The following is a 24,533-nucleotide window of genomic DNA, read 5'->3' on the forward strand; positions in this document are numbered from 1 at the left end:
CCATCCGAACTATCAATTCTAGCAGCTTTAGCACTCTTCTGAATCTCGTTACAATCTTCGTAAGTTTGCCGTTTAACCCCAAAATACTTATCCAAGTTTTCGAATAGCGTTTTGTCTAAGTCTCAACATATCTTGATTGTGCGGTCGCGTGCATTACTTATTTCGATACATTCGGAAATGAACAAAATAACGAAAGCTAATGTTGTGCATTTGATGTACTTTTATAAATGACCGCATGTACATCTCTGGGACTGTCTGACTCAGAATTAAATCACCGTAAATATAATTACATTACCACCCGGACGCCAGTCAAAGACTTTGAACTTGGCGCCTAGGTATTGCATCGTGTTCTTTTTGATGTACTCTTATAATGGCAACATGTATATACATCGAGGGGTCTTTCAGTCACCGAATTACGTCATTGTAAATATCAGCACAGCTAATTGAGTAACACATTTTCCCACAAAGTAGGTGGCTGAGGCAGGACTGGCAAGTCTTTGAATTTTTTGCACACCTATTACATGCGTACGGAGGACTCTCGCCTCAATGATTTGGATGCGTCCCAGATCAAAATTTAGCTTCCAAATTCGCGTAATTAAGCGATTCCGATATATCTGTGCTATCATAGGTTCGATCTTGTGGTTCTTGACACATATGATATTGTTGTGATCTGATTATTGCATAACATATTTTAACTCGTATAGGCTACCATAGATTCGATCTCGTGGTTCTTGCCAATATGATATTGATGTGCTCTGACTATTGCATACAATCTTTTGACTTTATCAAACTATACACTGGTTAACTGATTTGTTACAGTGATATCAGTTTTAGGAAGATATAGAATATGTTTGAAAACATGGGATATGGCCATGTTTGGCATCTAGTGGCATTCATGTGTGTATTTTTAAAGTAGGGTACTCATCGGTAATCACAACACTTTTATCAATCAACTGGTGATGCAGCATTATTAACTTATGTGGTATTTTTAAGATAATTGCATGATAGGTGGCTCTATGCAGAAAGACACTGAACACTTCGACTACCGCAATACAGTAGAACCTGTGATAACGTAGGAACCAAGTATGTGTGAAGTTGAGATAGACCAAGAAGCCATTGAGTTCCAAAGTGTTTGAAACTGCACTGGAGGAAATAAAGGTTTCAGTAAACTTGACAAAGGTTTAAGTTCAACACGATGTGTACCAGTGCTGCTTTAAATCACACCTCTAGACTTTGAAGTGCATGTTTTCCAGCTTGACAATATCAATATGTTGTCATATCTTACTGAAAACTTAAGAAAATGTAACTACCTTACTGAAAAGATCTTGTTAGTGTTTGCAGGACTACTATATATTACTATTATGTGAAACTTGGTTTAATTTTATTCCATAATTAGTAAGTGAATTGAATATCACTCAAAAGGTAATGATTCAATATTTTAATTGTGAATCATGCTTACCTTTTTGGTTTATAACTTGAGAGGCGTGTGAGATTAAGGTATGTAATTTTTTATACTTGTACATCATTATTAGAAGGCATGTGAAATAACCCATTGAAATTCTGTTATGAAAATGAAGGATACTGTACAATATTTTAAATTTTGCATCCACTCAGTTTTAGAGTCATTGAAATGACATGCAGTTTATCTTCAAAAGTGTTGCCATAGTGTTGTGTGTTGAAGTTTTTGATTAAACTTTCTGTTCAACCCCAAGTGTACAAAGATTAAACAATGTATACATATTTATCATGCGACTACTGTGCTGGTTATGTTAATGCATCCGTATCGACATTTTTATGTATACCATGTATAATGACACGTTATGACTTTACAACTGAATACAAATTAAGTCATACCACCATGAAAAGGAAATGCATAACGACTGAGGCATCCATATATATTTCAGTCATTTCCCTGTGCTATTCAGCTGTTCAAAAAGATAAAGTCTGTATTTTTATGTGATACATGCAATTTTGATATGTGCCCATATCAGTTCAATTTATGAACTGTTTAAATTTTTAAAGGGAAGATTCACAAAAGATATCAGTTATTAGACTCATTTCATCAGTTTCGTTTCAAATGAGCATTCTTGCCAGATTACGTATGATCACTCTCGTGCCATGGTACCAAATCATATTTTCAAGGCAAGGTCACAGATCATTATTTAGGCTTTATTCTCACTTGCCCATGTGCCATGATGACATATATCTTCAAAGTCAACCTCACATCTATATGTTTAGGCTTGATTCACATCTCCCCTTATGCATTCTAATATATGAGCTGTTTAAGATAAATGATATAAACCTTGTTTATGTCGTATCCTCAAGGTCAAGGTTGCAGGTTAATATATTCAGATTATAATGTTTATGTTGTAGATCATGAAACCTAAGGTACAGGTATGAACAATAATAACACTTATGCTTCTCATGTTGATGACATATAATATGTTACAATCAAGATTTAATCTGCTAGGTCAAGATTATTTATGAATTCCTTCAAAGTGTTTTATGTCCTATTTAGTTTTACTACCCCATCAGATAAGTTACTACAGCATGCTACGTTCCATGTCTGCATGGTAACTTAACAGCTCTGTCATAAAGGTCTTGGTCAGATGATATCATTGTGAACTGTTATGGTCTCATCAGGAGTTACTCAATAGATGGAGTGCAATCAATTTTGGTAATCAGAAAGTAACATGTCTGGTTGATTTCCATTATTTCTCAGAACTTGAACAATTTGTCTCTGCGAGTCATATTTGAAACATTTTGTTGAACTATATTATCTTCATTTATACAGGGATTGCGATAGAAACCATCCCTTGCTGTCTACATAATTACAGATAGACATTACGTATTTATATATTACACTGGATCAGTGGTACTTAACGGAGTTTTCCCAGCTTCCTCCTCCAGCAATTTTACCGGTTATCATTTGTAGCCCATCTTGTGCTGAGATATGGCATTAAAACCCAACATAACATGTATTATACTGATCATGCAATTTGTCACCGCTCATCGTGGAGGGGGTTTTAGTGGGGACGGAGAAATTGAAAACCTCTCTACTGGCACACTACAAACTCAGTCAAGGAGTTTCAACACAGTGAAATTTCTCATTCACTATGCGTATTTGCCAAGCTATGTTTCTGAACATTATTGACACCTTACAAATTCATAATCAATATATTTTAACACAGTGAAGTTTCTCATATGCAATGCATACTCGTCTAGCCATGATACTGAAGTGCTGTGAAGAAATAGTGCTGTTCCTAATTAGTATGCCATATATAGCTTATTAAGTGCTGAGCAGAGCCCTCTAATTGATGTCAGTTTCTATACAAATCATCCACACGTAACCTCCCACTCTAATTGATGTCATGTTTGTATACAAATCATTCATACTGAACAACTCCCTCTGATTGATGTCCAATTTCTATACAATTCATTCATTCTATACAATTCATTTATACTGACATACTCCCTCTGATATATGTCATTTTTCGGTAAAATGCATCCACACCGAACAGTTCCCTCTGATTGATGTCAAGTGACTATTAAAAAGTAATCACACTGAATAGCTACCACTGATTGAAGTCAACTTTCTATACAAAACATCTACACTGACCAACTCCCTCTGATTGATGTCAAGTTTCTATGCAAATCATCCACACTGAACAGCTCCAACGGTTTAATGTCAATTGCCTATACAAAGCATCCACACTGAGCAGCGCCCTCCGATTGATGTCAAGTTTCTATACAAATCATTCACACCAAACAGCTCTCACTGATTGATATCAAGTTTCTCTACAACTCAATCACATTGAACCACCCACTCTGACTGATATCAAGTTTTTACACAGATCAATCACATCAAGCGTCCCACTCTAAATGTTATTGGATTTTTACACAAATCAATCACACTGAGCATCCCACTCTAAATTATATCGGACTTCTACACACATCCAGTATATTACTTTTCGTTGGAAAATCTTGATTTAGCTAGACAATCTGGCGTTGATATCCACTTTCGAGCTCAAGTAGCACAACCTTATGTTGCCGTGGCTGGTCCACCAGTTGTTCATGGTAACTACAGAGCAATTGCGGGTATTGTTTCAGATAAATCAATGTTACTTGAAGGTGCTGGTGGAAGAATGCGAGTTATTGACGCTCCAGTAGAAAACATGTAATGAAATCAATTATCATATAAAAATGTCGTATAGTAACGCTGGAGTTACTCTGACTTCCGGTCAGGTAAAAAAATTGCAATCAAAACTCGGGAGTAAATACGGAACAAAAAGTTTACTAAAAAATATCAGATTTCTAATGGTGGTCCAAACAATTTATCATTAATCAAGACTCAACTGTTTGATTTTGAATTCACAGAGATTATTAAAATCTACAATGAAGCAATGACGGTGACCTATTTAGAAAATCAGAATTTAAATAACAACGACATCGCAAGTGCTGCTACAACAAATCGTAACAAATATGCTCCAATAAAAACAACGATGATATCAGTAAATTCAAATAATCCAGAAATTAATGTTAACTTTCCAACTGCAATTTTAGTAAAAGAAATCACACTGGCGCAATTGCAAATATATCAAAGCTGGCCAAATATCAAATCTAAATCATTTGGTGGATTACATGCGAATAATTCACTTGTATTTGCAATTAGAAATAAAGATGATGGAACTCCCGATTGGCAAGTTGTGTCTACTTCTACAGGAAGTTATCAAATCGAACAAATCAATGATGAATTTCAACGGAGTATCAAATCAGTAACCGAAGATAAGCGAAAATAGCTATAACAGTCCACGAACCAACAGTATCAGTCGCAACAGAGATAAATTCTCCAGATTACGTTGTAGATATATACCAGTCACCAATCAGATCTATTTTAGAATGACCTGAAATCCCGCCAGAGTACATGGACCGCTAGAACCAAAGTTAAATAATTTTATCACAGATGAGAAAAAATGTATAACAACTCCAAAATATCGAAATAGGTATGTGTGGGATGGAACCAGTGATGTGGATCAACGTTATGCTTTCAGTGGCGAAATAAGATACTGAACGTTTATAAACTGTATTCCGATCCCATTAATTCTGAAGTCAAACAATCAATCGACAGAATACAACATCTGTTTTTGTCATTATCACAACATTTTAATGATGATATAAAACAGCAGATCATTGACTCAATACAACATCTAACTCAAGTGGAATCACATTATAATTATATTAATGACACTTTCACTAATGAAGCATATAACCACGCTATTTCTTTCCCCCCGCCCTAGAAAACCATTTATCAATTATTATAAAATAACAGAAAAACAACATGACGGACCAGGTGATTTTACATTTGTAGTACCAACATTTAATAAAGACGAAAAACAAATTTATCAACGAAAACGTTTCTAAAATACTTGAAGAATGTTGAAAAATAGCCCCTTCTCCAACTATTCTAAGACACAATAATAATCCATATGGTGAAGGTTTGCAGTCAATCTTGTTTGTGATGTAATTGATTGAGCTATCAAATATATCTTGAAAAATAAAATCAAGCTCAGCAAGGATATATGCATTTACTCCGCAAGTATCTCCTAGATATTTAATCGTACAAGAACCTATTAATCCTGTTTATCTACGACGTAATCATCAGTTATTATCAAGAATAAATTTTCAAACTTATTGACCAATCCGGACACTTAATTGACTTACGTGGAGCATATCTTAATATAAATCTATATGATAAATCTGAACGCTTTTTCAACTTCAAATTGTAATTTTATTCGACGGAAAATTGTTAAATTTCTTAAATCTTGAGGCAAACCTTCTCTAAATGATTTTTCAATAAATCGTTAAATTTTCATTTATTTACCTTAAAATACAACAAAATTATTCAAAAAACTGATAAAAAACATGAAAAATGCCAATCTATCGATAAATTATTTAGAGAATCGCTGGGGGTTTTGCCCTCAAAATTTAAGAATTTGACAATTTTCTTGATAAAAAAAAAATAAAATAGATGAGAAAACGTGAATTTGACTAATTTTCATGGAAAAACAACACAGTTTCAGAACGTTTCATAAATAGTAAAAATCAATATAAAAATATTTTTGTAATTTTATTTTATGTAAAACATTTTACAATTAATCAAGGGGTAGTTATTTAATGTACCACAAACTGATGGCTTTCATACACAACAGAGAAGCAATTGAAAACACATGAAAACGATAATGACACAGTTTACAGTAAACACAGAAAAATTTTTAGTTGACGTAGTTATTGATGAATACGGTAACAAATAATTTTTATTGACGCAGGAACAATTAAATCAACTGCGGCAAGAACATATTTCTATGATCACGTGTGATAGACATCAGATTCTAAACTATGCACATTTCTGCATTAAACTCGATCAGCTTAAAAAAAAAATTTGTCTAGTTCTGAATTGTAAGACATTAAAAATATTTTCTTGTTAGTATATTTTAAAAAGTAAAAACAAAATAAAAGCAGACTATTTATTTTTACTGATTCTCACTAATCACTCTCACCAGTGTACTTGAATCATTTTCATAAACGAGAGTATTTTCACTTTTAATATCTGATATAATTTTTTTAAGTTGTCTCACTGGTGTATTTATAATCTTATTTGTTTCGCATTCGTCAGATAATTTTGATCTAATATTATCATTCACGATAGAAATAGGTACACATTTTCTACTTCTATATCTTTCGCTGTTGATAAAGACTGTAGCATAATTTCGTGGATACTATTCATTAATCGATATTCAGATGACTGTGTATCCACCATGAAATTTACGATTTTGTAATGATTCAAAATCAGAAACGATATTTTCAGAATCAAGTTGAATATTTGTAGAACCTTTTTTATTTTTTTATTGCAGAAATAATAACAAATATTTTCAAAATTCATTTTATTATATGTATTTTATATATTTAAATTGTAATTTTAAAAAACAGATAAACCGTAGCATCGTGAGCGGTTATCAGTCATGGGTTCCTTTCATTCCCCTTCGATAGGGTCCTTTTTCTAGACCTTTCTTATGGCCTTTTCGGCACCCCACGAGGCTTTTCTTTTTGACCAACATTCTTTCTGAATGTTCTTGTGGGGTACCCATCAGTAAGATTTAGAACTCAAATCACGCTAAGGTTTATTTTTGGAGGCGCCATACATTAATTTGAAAAGTTCCCCCAGCGAATCTTCTACACGAAACAAAATTTTAGAATATTCAGAAGGTTGTCTATGCCTTTCAATTTCTTGTACACCCCCCATCAAACCCCGAGGAGAGTGCATAACAATACTCACCATGTTGCCTGACGTGGTGAGGAGTTACACATGAAACGCTTTCGGGCTGGTGCCCACGATTTTATATAGAAAAAAATCTCTATAATCGGTACCGTCGACAGTATGTCGGTCACGAGATCCGAACCCTGACTCCCAGGTTGAGAACCTACCTCTGCGCCATGTTCCAATCTAACAAATATACGTTTCAGACATTATTATAAAGTTACCTATGGTAGGTTGCTGCACAAAGTACAGTGAGGATTTATTTATGTTTAGAAACTCGCGTTATAAAATAAATGTATATCTAATATGTTTCTGCCTTGCTGTACTGTACTGTACCGCGTGTTCTTTCTGTACATGCAATGTGTTTTACCTTGAATCCGCTTGGAAGTTAGAAAGCATAAATATCCTTTGACTAATTTGAACTATTATACAATTATGTTACTTCACTGATATTTGTTATGATACAGATAGTTAATTAATTATTTACCAGGACACAATTAATAACGTTCTACCCAGAATTATATACCACATAATTATTTACCTTCCTTCATGTCATTCACCTTAAGAAAGGGAGATAACCGTTGAATTACTGATTAATATATCAGAAAAAAGATGATTATTTTATCTTACATGTTTTGTGAGTGGGAAAAAAATCATTGTTTCATATTACGGTAGAAAAAAGTCATGAAATGATACAATAATCATTCCAAAATTATATTAACAATGATCATGATGATACAAGACAAAAAGATAAATAATTTAGTAAATATAAGCGGCATAACTACTTAATACCACAACTGGAGAAGACACAGTTATCTCCCCAATACATTAACGGAACATGAGTTTTGTTCGTACCCTTTTTGAAAAAGAAGAACTTGTTATATTTCCTGCTACAGAATATAGTGAATTTGGGTGAATATCAAAATATTTGGCAGCTGTATACATCGACGGGAATATTATTTCTTCGCCAGACTGTACAGACTTAATTACCCATTTTGCAATTGTTTTATACTTACCAGTACCATCACATGCAGAATTCTGACTCTGTGTGATAGCTCTCAGATTATAACAATTATTATCAAGTTTTCCTCCGTTGATGTAGTCGATCACAAGACCATCTCTGATTGCTCCGTAATAAAACTCGAATATGAATCGGTGACAGTAATAATTTGTCTTTCCTCCAACACAGAATCTTAGATAAACAGTATTACTAATCATACTGACTGGTCTTTTTAGTCAACAGTGTCTAACCACACCATCACGAGTTGCTTCATAATCCTTGATGATTGGATGTCTTAATAAGTCTTGGTTCATTTATATATAATATTTGTTTAAATAATACTTTGTTTAAATCATTACTTTGAGAATCTAGTTAGATAATCTTCTACACTTTGCATGACCTTGTCAACGTCAATACTTTATTTTTATCATAATATCTTTGTCTTTCTCATTATTTTTTACCATCACATAGCATACACAACTGTGTTTTTCCACTAACTCCAACACCACATCGTAAACACGGTTTTGGTCCTAGACTCACGTTACAAACGCTTTGCGAATATGTCCGCATAATCCGTTTACGCAGTCTTTGTTACAAGGAGTCAAGGAACTATAATCAGCTACTTGAATGTATCCTTTGCTTGAGATATTATATATATATATATATATATATATATATATATATATATATATATATATATATATATATATATATATATATATATATATCCTTCAAATTAAATGGTTGTCTTAATTTTTAATATGAACGAATTTGAGAGATTATCCTAGATCAAGCCTTCTAATGATAAATGTAATCTTGATCGAATATCCCCTGACCTTCCAATAAAAACACTGGTTGATCCGAAGAATAAAAGTTTGATTAATAAAATTCACTTTGCCAAGAAGGAATTTAGCAAAGATGGCGCATCTTACGTATGGTCAACATTTAAAATCACCAATGGTATCGATGCTACGATGAACAAAAAAACGAGCAGCACCTATCAATAATTATCTTGACAATCGAAAATATCTGTTTAAAGTTAATTGTGTTGTATTAGCAGAAACAAACTATTGGACAAATATGATCCTGTCCTTTATAACGAAAAATTGCCAAACTAAGTAAATATTCCAAACCAGGAATGTTTACTGGTATTGACAAACCATATTATGAAAGAGCATATCCTGTAACAGCAGTTATTTATGGAATTTATACGATAAATGATAAATCCTGCTTTAATCATCTAAAACCGATTAAATTTTCAAAAACAAATTGTGTAGCCGAATAAGCAACATAGTATTTTACCATTTCAAGTCACGGAAACGGTCTAGCCGAGAAAAGACATAAAATAATAAACGAATGGGAAGAAATAGTTAAAGACACCGGAGAGTCCATCAGAGATGTCGCTGAGCTGGAAACATTTTTTTCAATATCAATAAAAACGATACCCGGAGAGATTTTGCACGAATCAAACATAAAACAATAGGAGCTTTGATCAAATTTATTAATCACAATGCACATGCATGGACCAATGCAGTAACAATATTTTCACAAAATCGAACTGCTAAATTTTATCAGGGAGATATGTTCGATTATATTGATTTAATAAGTAAAAACGATATTGTATCAGTATGACTATTTCAGAGTTCTGAAAACGATGACGAATTGATTAGATCAGGTGGAAATATTTGTTTCGAAAAAGAAAGTAAATTTGATCAGTTTGTACGAACTAATGGCGTTATTTATCGAACAAATTATCTTCATACAAAAATGAAAAATCTTGCATGGCGATATACTGATGATACTGAGCTATTGCTCAGTAATTGGTTTAATGTACCATCAATTGCGCCTCATTTAGCTAGAGAGAAAAATTCGTGGAAACCAACTATGTTTGATTTTATGAATGATATAATATTGAGTTATGTCGAATACGGACACGGTGGATTGTGAAATGCTAAATGCCATCATGTTATTTCGGTTGATATGGTTACATGTTATCCGGGAAGTTTTCTTGGTATGGGAGAATGTTCTGTATATTTTAAAAGATTTGGTCATCCAACACACGAAATGACTTAGAGTAGTGATAAATGAATATTTACCGGATTTAACTTGATTAAGTTCGCTAGTATCGAGTCATTCGAGTTTGCTAAAGGTCTTCATCCAATTTTGTTATGCTTGGTTTGGTAAACATTTTTGTGAAACAATGTGGGCACCACCATTATTATTACGATATATGCTCGATGGTAAAAATGCTGATATTTTTAACAATAAGTGAAGCAATTATATCGTCGGCAAAAGGAAGTTTGTTGGCACAACAAAAGAAATATTATGGTGATGAAAATCCTGATACAACCGATTATGAAAATAAAATTGCAAAATATCTCGGCAGAAAAATAATCGGTAAATTCATCCAAGTGGATCATACGATTATAAACGACATTGCACAAGGTTGATTATAGATGATGCTGAGTTAGATTTTATAATCGCTGATACAACGAAAATAAATACGTTTATAAGTCAAGATATAACTTTATTGCCAACTGGATACAAATTAGGTACAATTGTGAGTTATATGGACGGTGAATCACCGCAATTCACTCATTTAAGATCGTCAATGCTCGCATACGTTTCGATAACTCTATTATCGATGATAAACAAAATTGCTGGGTTTGCTGTCAGAGTCGCTACGCATTCATTTTATATCAATAAAAAAAAAAAATCAGGATTGTTGGAAAAATGAAATATAGAAACTTATGCATTATGGGGCTATAGGAGAATAAAACAAGAAAATATGTTGAAATCAGAGATATATACTGCAAAAAATATAAAACATTAAAATTATCATCTGCACTGTCAGTGTATGATCCCATAGCTAGACATAAAACAGTTTATATTAATGGACAAGGAAGTTCTGGTAAAACAACTCGCGTGATTGAACTATTTCGAATTTTGTTAGGATCACTTTAACCCCTACACACAGACTTGTAAGAGAAACGACATAAAGAAATATTAAATCATGTACTTGTCATAGCTTTTTCGATGCAAAGGAGAAGCATGGACTCCTGGTCGAATTGGCGAGAAATACATTCCAAAGGTTATCGTTTGGGATGAAATATATACAGTGTCGTTAGAAACATTACAAACTTTTCTTGATTGATTATTAACAAAAAATACTGCTGTAATAATGTGTGGCGATCAAGGTCAACCACCACCTTTTGTTGGATTGTCTCCACATAAATGGTTGAAGAATTGTGTGGATCATTATGAAGAAATAAATGATGATCATAAAGCACTTGATCCAGAATTAAGAGAGTTTAAAAAGTTAATCAGACAATAACCAAATAAAGATCAGTGTGAAATAATGCATGAGGTAATTTTAGAAACCCTTATTAACAACTGTGAAATTTGTGCAGACCAAATGATTTGGTAATTGCAAGTAGAAAGATAGTTCGTGATACACTTGGACAACAATTATTTATGTTACATGAAGACAAGTTTCCAGAACTACCAGTGCCTCTTTGTTATTGACCGGTTGATACGCGAGGGCAGAATATCGACGTTGATAAACCAGGATCGTCAGAAAAACAAAATCTTGTATTAAATGACATTGTTTTAGTTGATGTCAAAGTTGTTGAACATGCGTTGAAAATAGACAAATCTCGGTGGACTGATGGATACGCGATGACGATTCATTCATCTCAGGGGTTAACTATTTCTGATATTTTAGTTTGGAAGGTCGATGATCGTATTCAATTGTCAAATTTAGATTGTCTTGCAGTGTCTAGAGTTAGAAAAATATCTCAATCGCGGAGGGTTATTATAGATGTTACAGAAACCACTGGCGATGCTATTGAACAATAATATAATAATAAGAAGGAAAAATAGTTATAAACAGGAGGCCCCGAGTGGCCGAGTGGTCTAAAGCGCTCTCCGTTACGGATCACTGTCATTTCACCTCTGTCTGCGTGGGTTCAAGTCTAGGATGGGTCAATGTAGGTATGTGAGAAAGCTTGCCAGTAGCTTCTCGGGGTCTATGGTTCTTCCAGGGTTTTTTTCCGGGTTCTTCCTCCACCATTAATACTGGCCGCCATGCATAACCTATCATGTGTTGAAAAACTGTGTCAAAGCCTACAAAAAACAACAAGTTATAAATAGTGTGACAAAAAAAATTAAGCACGACTTTGACCTTGATGCTAAATTTATAATAATGCTGAAACTATAACAATCAGTGTGCGAGCTGTAATACAGTATTGTTGTGGCGATACTCGAGTAATGATCCAAGACAATATACTGTACATTAATAGTAAGTTCGGTCATACACGCGAAAATATGATGCTGACCTGTCTTGAATGTAATCGACGTGAAGGAGCTAGTTCAGTGAATGTGGTGGAAATTGTATTTTCAGGAATTATTTGTAATTGCTTGTGTTGGGAAGCAGTTGAATCTTGTCTGTATATTGCAGTTCTACCCGTGGATTTTTGTCACGCCAGATATTTTCTGTGTTATTACACTCCAAATTGTATCATTCGCTCTTTTTTACAGCCTTCAGATTCACTGGGTTCATATAAATATCTTACAGTAACATTACCTAATACTGGTTGTTTTGAAAAATCAGTTGGTTTTATTGGTATATATTTGTTGTGATTGCATTGATGGGTTTCATAGAAGTTGTTCGAGCAATTTCGTTATTTAACGCGACTATCACACTTGGTAATCTTGCAACCCATTCACGAGATCTCGTATCCTGAATTATTTCCTTCGCATACTGATATCCAGATAACTGCTCAGCGAGTGCTCGATGACATCACTCAGCAATTGCCTGATCATGATGAATTGCAGTATGTCCTTGTCGTATTTTGACGTTATGATTTTTCATCATCTATCATACTACATCAAGGAATTCCTTGCATGGATCAACTTGTAATAGTTGTGGCCATCGTAAGGGTCCACGTCAATAAATTATTTCAAATGCAGAAGCTACTTCAGCAGTTGTTTTAGCTGATAGTAGCTCTGCTTCTTTATACATACTTGCAACATCAATGACAGTTAACACGTATTTGTACCTAATATGATGTCTACCAATTTTAATAGTATCATGTGGTAAAAATAAATTATCTGCCTGATGAACTTCATTAGGAGTGCTGACATCAAAATTTGCATGCTGAATTCGTTTAGGTGGTGGTAGATACATTTGCCATATTGCCCGTTGTGCTAACCACTTTACGGCGGCAGATCGTTCGACACCTGCTGCATTAGCAATTTTAATAGTTGCTGCTCTACCTCTCCAGTATCCCCCTGGATTATAATAAATTGATTCCATTATTTAATAATTGATTAATTAATTATCAGCCCCTGATGTTAGTTTGCCTTTCATCGCAGATCATACCAACCATTTAGCTAATGCTTCTCTGATAGAAACATTTATGGAATCTAACGAATAAATCAACTTTACATCTGCAATATGTCTATTTTTTAAGTTTTTGCTTTTATAAGTTACATTATGAACGCGACATGCTTTATCAATATCATTTATAGGATATTCACCAGGTTTTGGTTGATTTTGGTTATCAAGTCGGATATCAAGTCGGGTACAAGACCACAACAGTTATGTCCCGAAAAATGTTTTTCTCCTGATTATTTAGCCCATGGTGTCCCTGGAAATTTTGACATTAATGTAGCAATATCACCACCGTCTTTATGTTAAATTCTAGGCAAAAACAAAAATAAATTATGTTACATATTGCATATTTTACACTATATGCTATTTTTCCATTTTTTGTTGTAATAGCGAATAAATCAGTGGTTGGAGTTTTAACTCTACAACGTAAACAATGTAGATTCATGTTTATTTATAATATGGATGTAATTAATTTCTCAGCGACACGAAAGCAAGAGCCAGTAATACATATTTCAGCATTACTGAATTCTGTTAGAATTATTATAATTGGTCCAGCTCGAAGTGAAAAGACACAATTACTCTTATAATGAGATAGTAAAGTGGGACAGGTTATATTTAGTTGCACCATCAGTTGATGATCAGATATGTTATGATGTACTTAAAGACTTAAATGAAAATCCAAACGTGTTAAATGAAGATGGTGAAGATATTTTTTAATTGTATAACCGATGTTGATGAAGCACCATCTGTAGATGAACTAGATAGATATATTAATAATCTCGCTGTATATGATGATGTGATGCTGGATAAACAATCAAATCCAGCTGGAATATTTTCCAGAGAAATACAGATATAATTCATGTCACTCAACGATAAACACAAGTACCTAAAGTGATAGAGATAACTGTACTATTTTAGTTGTGTTTAATGGAGTTGATACACATACTCTGAGAAATATTCATCAAACTTGGTGAAGCGTAGATATGGACATAATTAGATTTAATATTTATTTTCAAAAGCACAAACTAACCCACACGGATTTGTAACAATAATTTTACACGATCCCAGAACAAGATATCATGTGGGTCTTGATAAAATATTTGGTTGATAATTATAGCAGCAGAGGAGTGCCACCTCATATAAATGTCCCGACGTGTAACAGACAGTTTGACGTCATTGATTTTCGTTTTTGTAGAAAGCCTTAGTTTTCAAAATTGGACCTTCCAGCAAGTGGTCTGTTCACCTCCTCTGCTGCTGTTGTTGTAAAGTGCTTGGAGCTTCTAAAGATTAGCCGTTATACAAATTCCTCCTTATTGTTATTATTATTATCATTATTATTATTATTATTATTATTATTATTATTATTATTATTATTATTATTATTATTATTATTATTAGTATTACTATTATTATTGAGACCTTTACTGGAGTCCAGTAGAATCACAACTGCCAAAATGGCAGATCTCACCCCAATTAATCGGTTTTGGGAACACCATCTGGAAATTGATGACAAAGATTTCACGAGTATGACTAAATATGGAATAATTCAGAAAGATTAACCTGAGCACCTACAAGTGGGAAGCCGAGCGCTAAATACACACAGTAGAAAAAATGGCGCTCGATTTCCGACGACAAAAATAGCAATTATTTTACAATAAATTATACATAGCTTCAACATTATGATGAACAGTTTCATCACACTGGTAATGAAAACTTACGAACTTACATGAGTATTACCTTATTCCTGGAGAAAAATGGATACAATGTCTATTTCTCTCTCAGAATAGAAGGTAAGTGATAACAGCTTACAATCCTACCATGTAAACACTGGGCTTCAAAAATCTTTACCCAGATAACAAATATTTAAACAAATCATTTTTATATGTTTTACATATTGTATCAAAGTACTTTTCTTTTGTGCAAGGGTCATATATCAAAATTTTTTATTTCATCTTTCCAACATGTAGGGAATGTTAACAATAAAATGTTAACAATAAAAGGAGATTATACATTATCTCAAATATTAATGATATGTGCAAATACACGTTATAAGAATACAAGTTGACAGGTTGTCAGGATGGTTTCACTATCAGCTCTTCCTTCCGTAATAGGTATATTAGGTGGATGAAATCATAAAAAAATTGTTTATTTATTAGACTACGCTTTACACCAACCACCTCCTATGCTTTATATCAGTTTCATCAACAGTGTAGCATTTATGTGAATAGTTGTTTATATACTGTGAGATTGTGTGTGTGTACATACTATTATTAGCTTGTATTTTATATGCACATAACAGAGAGCCTCAAAGTAGATTAGTTTCTCATTGGTAACTCCTTGAGTCACCATCTAAAGATAAAGTCTTTAGTATTAGTATTAGTAGTATTACTGCCTTTGATCACATGACTGAACTGGCTTAAGAAGAGTAGACCAACTTATGTATTATTTTCCAGTATTTTTAAAGGGTCATAATGTTTCTACCAAACAGGCAAATTCAGCTGCACAGTTGCAACCTTTAGATGATGTGCTGATACTAAAATGTAAGTGGACTGGGGGATAAAAGACTAAAATGTAAGGGGACTTGGGCATCAAGGACTAAAATGTAGGGGGACTGGGGATAACATATTAAAATGTAAGGAGACTGGGGGATAAAAGACTAAAATGTAGGGGGACTGGGGGAGAAACTATTAAAATTTAAGGGGACTGGGGGATAAAATACTAAAATGTAGTTGGACTGGTAGATAAATTACTAAACTGTAATGGGGACTGGGGGATACATTACCAAAATGTAAGGGTACTGGTGGATAAAATACTAAACTGTAGGGGGACGGGAGGATAACATACTAAAATGTAGGAGCCCCGATTGGTCTAAAGCGCTTTCCATTGCAGATCCGTGCCAACTCACCACTGTCTGCGTGGGTTCGAGTCTCGGATTCGGCTACTGTTGGTATGTGAGAAAGCTGCCAGTAGCATCTCGTGGGTCGTTGGTTTTTTCTGGGGTTTTCCCGGGTTCTTTCTCCACCATTAATACTGACCGCCATGCAAAGCCTATGGTGTACTGAAAACTGGCGTCAAACCCTACAACAACAACAACAACAACAACTACAATGTAGGGGCCTGGGAATAAAATACTAAACTGTAAGGGGACTGGGGATAAAATACTAAAATTTAGGGACTGGGGATAAAATAATAAAATGTAGGGGTACTGGGAGATAAAATACTAAACTGTAGGGACTGGGGATAAAATACTAATCTGTAAGGTGACTAGGGGATAAAATACTAACATGTAGGGGGATTGGGGGATAAAATACTAAAATGAAGTGGGAATGGGGGATACAATACTAAAATGTAGGGGGACTGGGGAATAAATTCCTAAATTATAGGAGGACTGGTGGATAAAATAATAAACTGTAGGGGTACTGGGGGATAAGCTACTAAAAGTTCAGGGGACTGGTGGATAAAATGGTAAAATGTAGGGGGACTGGTAGATAAAATACTAAACTGTAGGGGGACTGGGGGATAAACTACTAAAAGGTAAAGAGACTGGGGGATAAAATAATAAAATGTAGGGGAACTGAGGGATAAAATACTAAACTGTAGGGGAATAGGATATAAAATACTAAACTGTATGGGGACTTGGGGATACAATACTAAGACGTAGCGGGACAGGGGATAAAATACTAGAATGAAAGGGGACTGGGGGTTAAAATACTAAAATGTAGGGGACTGGGGATAATATACTAAACTGTAAGGGGACTGGGGATAAAATGCTAGAATGTAGGGGGACTGGGGATATGAAACTAAAATGTAAAGGGACTGGGGGATAAAATACTAAAATGTAGAGGACTTGGGGATAAAGTACTAGAATGTAAGGGGACTGGGGGATAAAATAGTTAAATGTAGGGGAATATGAGGTAAAATGCTAAACTGTATGAAGACTGGGGGATAAGATACTAAAATGTAGGGGGCTGGGTAATAAATTACTCAGCTGTAAGGGGACTGGGGGATAAAATAACTAGATTGTAGGGGGACTGGGGATAAATACTAAATATAGGGGGACTAGGGGATAAAATGCTAAAATGTAGGGGGCTTGGTGGATAGAATATAAAATGTATGGGGACTGCGGGATGAAATACTAACATGTAGGGGGACTGGGGGATAAAACTAGTTTTGATTTTGCAATACATACCTATTGGTATTGCTTAGTCCTTACACAAAAATATAATGACAAAATTACATGTGCTAGGTCACATGTCCGACTTCAAGAATTGTCTATAAAGTCGTTATTTTGGAATACAAATTCTCGTCGTATAGAACAGGATAATTTCCATCATGAAATGGTCAGCTACACTATGCAATAGCAACAGGTAAGTATTGCACCATTAACATTTCCACCCATCCCTCCAAAATATATACTACATTTATTAATACTCTTTTTTATGAAACAATCTTTTTAATACGGAATTTCCACAGGAAGATTTAAAAGGATTCTTGTCGGTCATCTTGAAAATCTTTTTGTCGCTAATCCACCTGAAACGAACGTCATCTCTACATGTGGATTTCCAGTCAGTCCAAAATAAAATAAGTGCCAATATCATATCCATATTTGGTCACACAGAAGCCATAATCAAATTCTTGTTATTGCTGAACTTGTTTGAAATTATGTTTCACTTACATGCTTTTCTATCCTCGTTTTTACAAATTATTCATTTATATCCTAAATTGTATTTGCCTATGACCTTGATTTGTGTTTATAAGTCTAGGTTTGAGTATTTTTGACTTGTATTTTCTGTATTTCTGTGTGTGTGCCTATATATAATATATTCTATTGTTAGGAGGAGAACTACTTCCTTGCACCTTTTATGCTTCATCAGAAATGTCCAAGGGAAGTTACCTGCCCAGATCAAGATCCCCGGATTGTGAGCACGTTGGATCTGAGCTGTGAGTTTACGGGGATGTTTTTGCCACCCCCCATCTTCCATAGGCTTCTTGCTGCCTGTGTAGCTCACTGGCCAGTTGCCCAAAATAAGGAATCCTCCAAAAGTCTCATTTTCTGTGGCAGTTGTGTGTTTGATCTTGACCTGTTCCACAGATTGACTCTATACTACAGGAACCATGTGATATGTGCAAGAATAACGAGGATGGTGATTGATGAAGTCAGGACTCCTGATGCAAAGCTTTGCAGCAGAGTTAGAAAGTTCATTACATTGAATCTCTCCAAGATTATCTCTTACCTTGGCGAGACCCTGCAATATGCACTGCATGTACAGAGTCCACCATCCCGAGGAGTCCCTGAAGCTCGCATGTTTCAGATGTGGTTTACAGATGAGGTAAATTGTTTTCAACCATTACTGAGGGGTAATATGATAGTATTGACTTCCCTTTAGACTACTGTTCTCCCATAATGCTATCAGGTTTAATATGCAAGTCCATGGGCAGAGACTGGTCATTATATTGCATTATATAACACTCCTGTTCTCTTATCTGGCTAGGAATACAATTGCATGAGTTAGATAAGTCACTAGACATCCCACCAAGTAACACTGTAAGATAGCAGTTACTAAAATATAATACACCAATAAATCTAGTCTGGTACCTGACATAATGCAACATTACTGAATAACTGTAATAGTCAAAGTCTTATGCCAGAGTAAATGGAAAATGTGCACTGCATTGTCTTAAGATACATTTCTTTAATTAACCAACTCAAATCCAAACCTATATAATGTGGAAATTTAATCACATGTGTTTCATTTACTTCTATGCATTATATATTTTTACTAATCGATGGAATGCTTGTACTTGCATTATTCCTTTTTTAGGATCTTTTAGTCTATGTATATTTTTCACATCAGTTTTAATTTGCCTGGCTATAAAGCCTTGTGGAATCCACCGATGACTTGCCACTACTCAGGAAGTCGTATTTCTGATTCATTAGTGATCAGACTATTAATGCAGGCTAATAATGTCAGTATATGGCATAAGAGAGAGAATGGGAGACTAACAGATTAATGAGGTGATATTGTATATTATTGGCTAACTATTTTACCATTATATTTTATAAGACTTTGATCAAACTAGGAATTTGAGCATATCCGAAGGTGATCTCAGTAGACTTTGATGATAGGGATGTTCCATGCATATTGATGAAGTGATAATGCAACTAAACTGAATTTGTTGCCACTCCTGAGTTAAAATGAGATTGTGATTACACTTTTTATATTAATTTATATCATGACGGTTTTGAAGGAGTTTGATAATGAACAAGTTCCATGTACATTAGTGTAATGGATATAAGGTCGATTTTGATTGAATGTGATAGTTACCCCTCTGTAACCTGTATTTATTGAATTAGATCCATGCATATCAGTATAATGAATGTATGGTCGATTTAATTGGATGTGGTAGTTACTGCCCTGGAATCTGTATTTATTAAACAAGTTCCATGCATATTAGTAGAATGAATATGAATTCGATGTCATTGGATGTGTTAGATAAAGCCTTGGTACCTGTATGTATGTCATGATGGCAATCAAATTTAAGGCCTTAACTTTTTCGAGATCTTAAATGATTTAGATGAGTTAGATCCCCCATCAGAATTAGCTCTAAGTTTTGGACAAAGTCTGTGATGTTCCAGAATGTTCAAGAATATTTAAGCTTAATATTAATAAAGCTGAAAGATATAAATGGGGTCACGTGTATTTAAAACTAAGGATGAAATAATACATTTTAAGCTACTACATATAAAATCCGTTTAATCTGAGATGGAATTATTATTTTTAATTCAAAACTGTTGAATGCAAATCATTTTAATTGCTCCTAGCTCATTTAAAACTAGAATTTATTCAACGTTTGTAGAACGTTGACCACAATAACTGTTGCCTCATATATCCAAATGTTCCCATTGGACACATTGAGTCAGAGAAGTGATCATTTTCCAGTGTTTCTAAATAAACCTACAAAGTTGATTAGATTTGTGTCCATTTTACAACCAAAGAGTTCCAGCCGATATATTTTACTGTGTGTACTGTTTAATCGTTTGAAGTGTTTAAAGCATTGAAAATCAAACTGATAATCATTCAAGTTTGTTTGAAAGGTATCTTCCCTCATTCGGTGTATTTAATGATCTAGCTGACTGTCGATACTCTTTTACATAACTGATGATAAAAAATATCAATTATATCAAATATCCTCAATTGTTTGGTTTTCTTTGAAAATATTCTTACGATGAATTGTGCCTTTATGAAATGTAGCTGATTTTTTTCTGTCTCTATAGGCCTAAAAGGAAATGGTGTCAATTTGATATTCATTATTGCCACAACAGACGCCATCTTGAAATCTTTTGGTCATTGCTCCTATAGAAAGGACAGTTATATCAGCATTGGTTTATCACCAACATACTTTGAAAGATGTATTGCTTATCCTAATTTAAAACAGTATTGATTTTGATATCCAATATGTCCATGTTAAAAATTTGATTAGCGAAACTATTAAATGGCAAGTGATTTTGCCGTTTCCGTCAGAAGAATTCACAGGACTCTATTATTATAACTAGGCACTAGGCGCCATTATATGCAGCATGAGTATGAATTTATATTTTCTTTGATATGTTATGTCCTCGATTAAAGCATTTTAGTAAGCTGAAAATGTTTTATGCTGATGTAGATAGTGGTATTACCACCAAATGCAATATTGTTCTATGTTCGAGGTTAGTGCTTGGTATGTAAATGTGGTTGGATTGATATTCACTGTACATTTGTGTTTATATTCCTGATTAAAATGCCACTTAAATTCAGCCTCTAAATGTGATGAAGATACACTTTATTTAAGCAATTGTTTATTTGACTATTAGCTATTCATTTACAAAGAAAGGACTTTTTGAAGTGCCTAGTACTTTTGAATGATCAGTTGGATTTCTTTTGCCAAGTTATTCTTTCCTTGCAGTGTGATTGACCTCACTATGAATTGCCATATTGCAGACATTACTACAAAAATTAAAGCTACGTTAAAATCCAAATGATACACACTCTTTAAGATTCAGTCTAATGTGCAACTGTACCTTGATGTGTTTGATAAACACATCTTTCTTAATGCTAAATTAAACCTGCCAACAAAGTGAGCTTTCATGCACCACGAGTCCTTACCTATGACTACTTTAATCCTGTTACAGGGAGGGGTCTGTGTGTATAGGTTAGCATGCTTTTTCATTAGAGCTAGGCAGCAGGTTCCATTTCTGACAGCATGAGTTTGAATGGAAATTTTCTTAAGCATCATACATATATAAACTGTTTTGAAAATATTGATATCATTATATTAATTTATTTCAGATAATTATGTGTCCATAAACAATGTTTGTGAAACTGTAAAAGCTAATTGTATGACATGTATGTTATGTACATCAGTGTCACAAGATGTATATATATTTCAAATTATTCAATTTCTTCCTTCTTTATTTACTTTTCTTTCTTCAGAAATGGTAATATCTACAATGTTTGACTTTAAGGTGTACCATTATTAGCGTGAATCTAGCTCAGTAATGTTATCAATGCCGCATTAAAAACATGTACATTATATATATATATATATATATATATATATATATATATATATATATATATATATATATATATATATATATATATATATATATATATATATATATATATCTTTGTCTCCATTAAAATCCTTCATCCCTACGTATACAAATTGGGGAATATGGTTTATTTTATCTCAGTTGTGTTTTTTTAGGGGTGGAGATATTTATATAGTACTGTTGACGCAGGGTCAACCCTAGTTAGATTTGTACTGGTTTTAGAGCCATTGATTTTCTTTAATGAGCTGTCATAGGATGCATCTGTTCTTTTCTTCTGTCAAAATAAAATAATACAAAACTTTTCTTCACGATGTTTAAATTACCGGCATCAACCTGTAATGTTTACTGTATGTTTAATTATTGAAGTCATGGATATATGTAATATGTTAGTCCTCCATTTCATTTAGGAGCATGATCCTGATGCACCCATAACACCGGAACACATGAATCATGCTCGACTCTCTATTGCTTTAGTAACTATTTGTGGAAATGCCATGAGAGAAATTCTCCTTAGCAGATTTCCTGCGCCATTCAAAGACATCTACCAAGCTATATTGGCCAAGAAAGTCACATTGACGGGTAAGCAGGGTAGAACTCTTCTTAACTTGGATCAAGTTAAGCTGGTTTTCCCAGACCCTCAGGGACAGAAAACAGGAACGGTGGACCAGTTTGACCTTTCATTGCTATATACTCTGATCAGAAATGTCAGCTCAGTTCCTGCTCCATTGACAGGATGGGGAAATGATCCACAAGATCAACCAAGGGACAGTTCTCTTGGAGCTAGTGTGGAACGAATTCGTTCATATAGAAATCATATCAGTGGTCATTCCGCAGATGGAAAAATTAGCCGAAAATTATTTGAGGATTACTGGAACAATATTGATGCAGTACTTCATGACATTGAATCAGTAATTGGCAGACAGGTATACAGACCAGAGCTGGCAAAGCAAAAGAGTCAGGTGATCTCCATATATCAAGCTTGGTAGCTACAACAAATGATAATGGATATGCAACAGGTACGAAGTAAAAAAATGGTGTGTATGATATGTTGGTAGAACATACATGTAACTCATTCTCAAGAATGTAGTAACACATTTGGTTATAGCTAAACAAACACGTTTGGTTTCTATGAAGTATAAGCTTTACCATTTTCAGGATACCTAATTGTATTTTTGAACGTGTGAATGCCAATATGTGGTGTGCAATTCATGACAAAAATATCAGGCTGGATAATATTCACATGGTTTTCAAAATAATCTCAGTCTTGATTTAAATAAAGTGTCATCATATCATGTACACATACCAATTACATCACATTATCATGTACAAATCACAATTACATCACAGTATCATGTACACATACCAATTACATCACAGTATCATGTACCCATACCATTTACATCACAGTATCATGTACACATGCCAATTACATCACAGTATCATGTAAACATACCAATTACATCACAGTATTATGTACACATCACGGTTACATCACAGTATCATGTACACATACCAATTACATCAAGTATCATCTGCACATACCAATTACATCACAGTTGTTTTACACTCTGTGTCAAATCATGCACACACACTAATTACGTCACAGTTTTGTTTAATTTTTATCATATCAAGTATACTTAATAATTACTTCACAGATTTACATCACAGTATTTAGCATAATAATTGAAAGTTTTACATTCTGTCATCAAATCGTTTTCACATAATAATTAAAACAAGATTTGATAGTCTGTCTTCACAGCATGTACAAAGAATAATTCAATTAAAATTTGATGGAGTATGTCTTCACAGCAATAATCACGTCATCATTTGTTATTAGCTGTTTGTTTTTTGAATTTGTTCTACTCCACGATGAAAGCATGCGTTATTTTAAAATTAAAGCTAATTGTATTACCTTCATGAAAATGATATCATTTAATTTGTACATGCCATTTCTCACCTCATTGCCATATAGGAATGAATATAAAGTTCTATTTTACGGGGACATCAACGTCTCCCCGATGTATTATAAACAACTGCACCTTCTTGACCATAGGGGCTTTTCCAGTGATCTGTATGTTTTTAAAACCTTTATTACTTAGATATATGTGGCACTGGACATTTTGCCAAATGGTACATACATACTGTATGCAAGAAAATTTAAAGAATAAATGATGAGAGTGCATTTTGTAATAGTTTAAAGTAACTAATATTGCATTATGACATGGAACAT

At 33.9% G+C, this 24,533-nt stretch overlaps 1 protein-coding gene across 1 annotated transcript in view; it reads left to right on the plus strand.

Annotated features, from left to right (window-relative positions):
* LOC149789708 (uncharacterized) overlaps positions 1-24,533 on the plus strand; it is a 71,771-nt gene that overhangs the window by 43,731 nt on the left and 3,507 nt on the right. The window contains exons 8-9 of the mRNA XM_089971712.1: positions 18,546-19,040; positions 22,711-23,319. Of these exons, the coding sequence (XP_089827838.1) occupies positions 18,546-19,040; positions 22,711-23,289 (1,074 nt within the window). The 3' untranslated portion in view covers positions 23,290-23,319. The remainder of the gene's footprint in view (positions 1-18,545; positions 19,041-22,710; positions 23,320-24,533) is intronic.

Source organism: Sinohyriopsis cumingii, chromosome 10 (assembly GCF_028554795.1).
Source record: "Sinohyriopsis cumingii isolate HCF-2022 chromosome 10, ASM2855479v2, whole genome shotgun sequence".
In the NCBI taxonomy this organism is placed as follows: domain Eukaryota; kingdom Metazoa; phylum Mollusca; class Bivalvia; order Unionida; family Unionidae; genus Sinohyriopsis; species Sinohyriopsis cumingii.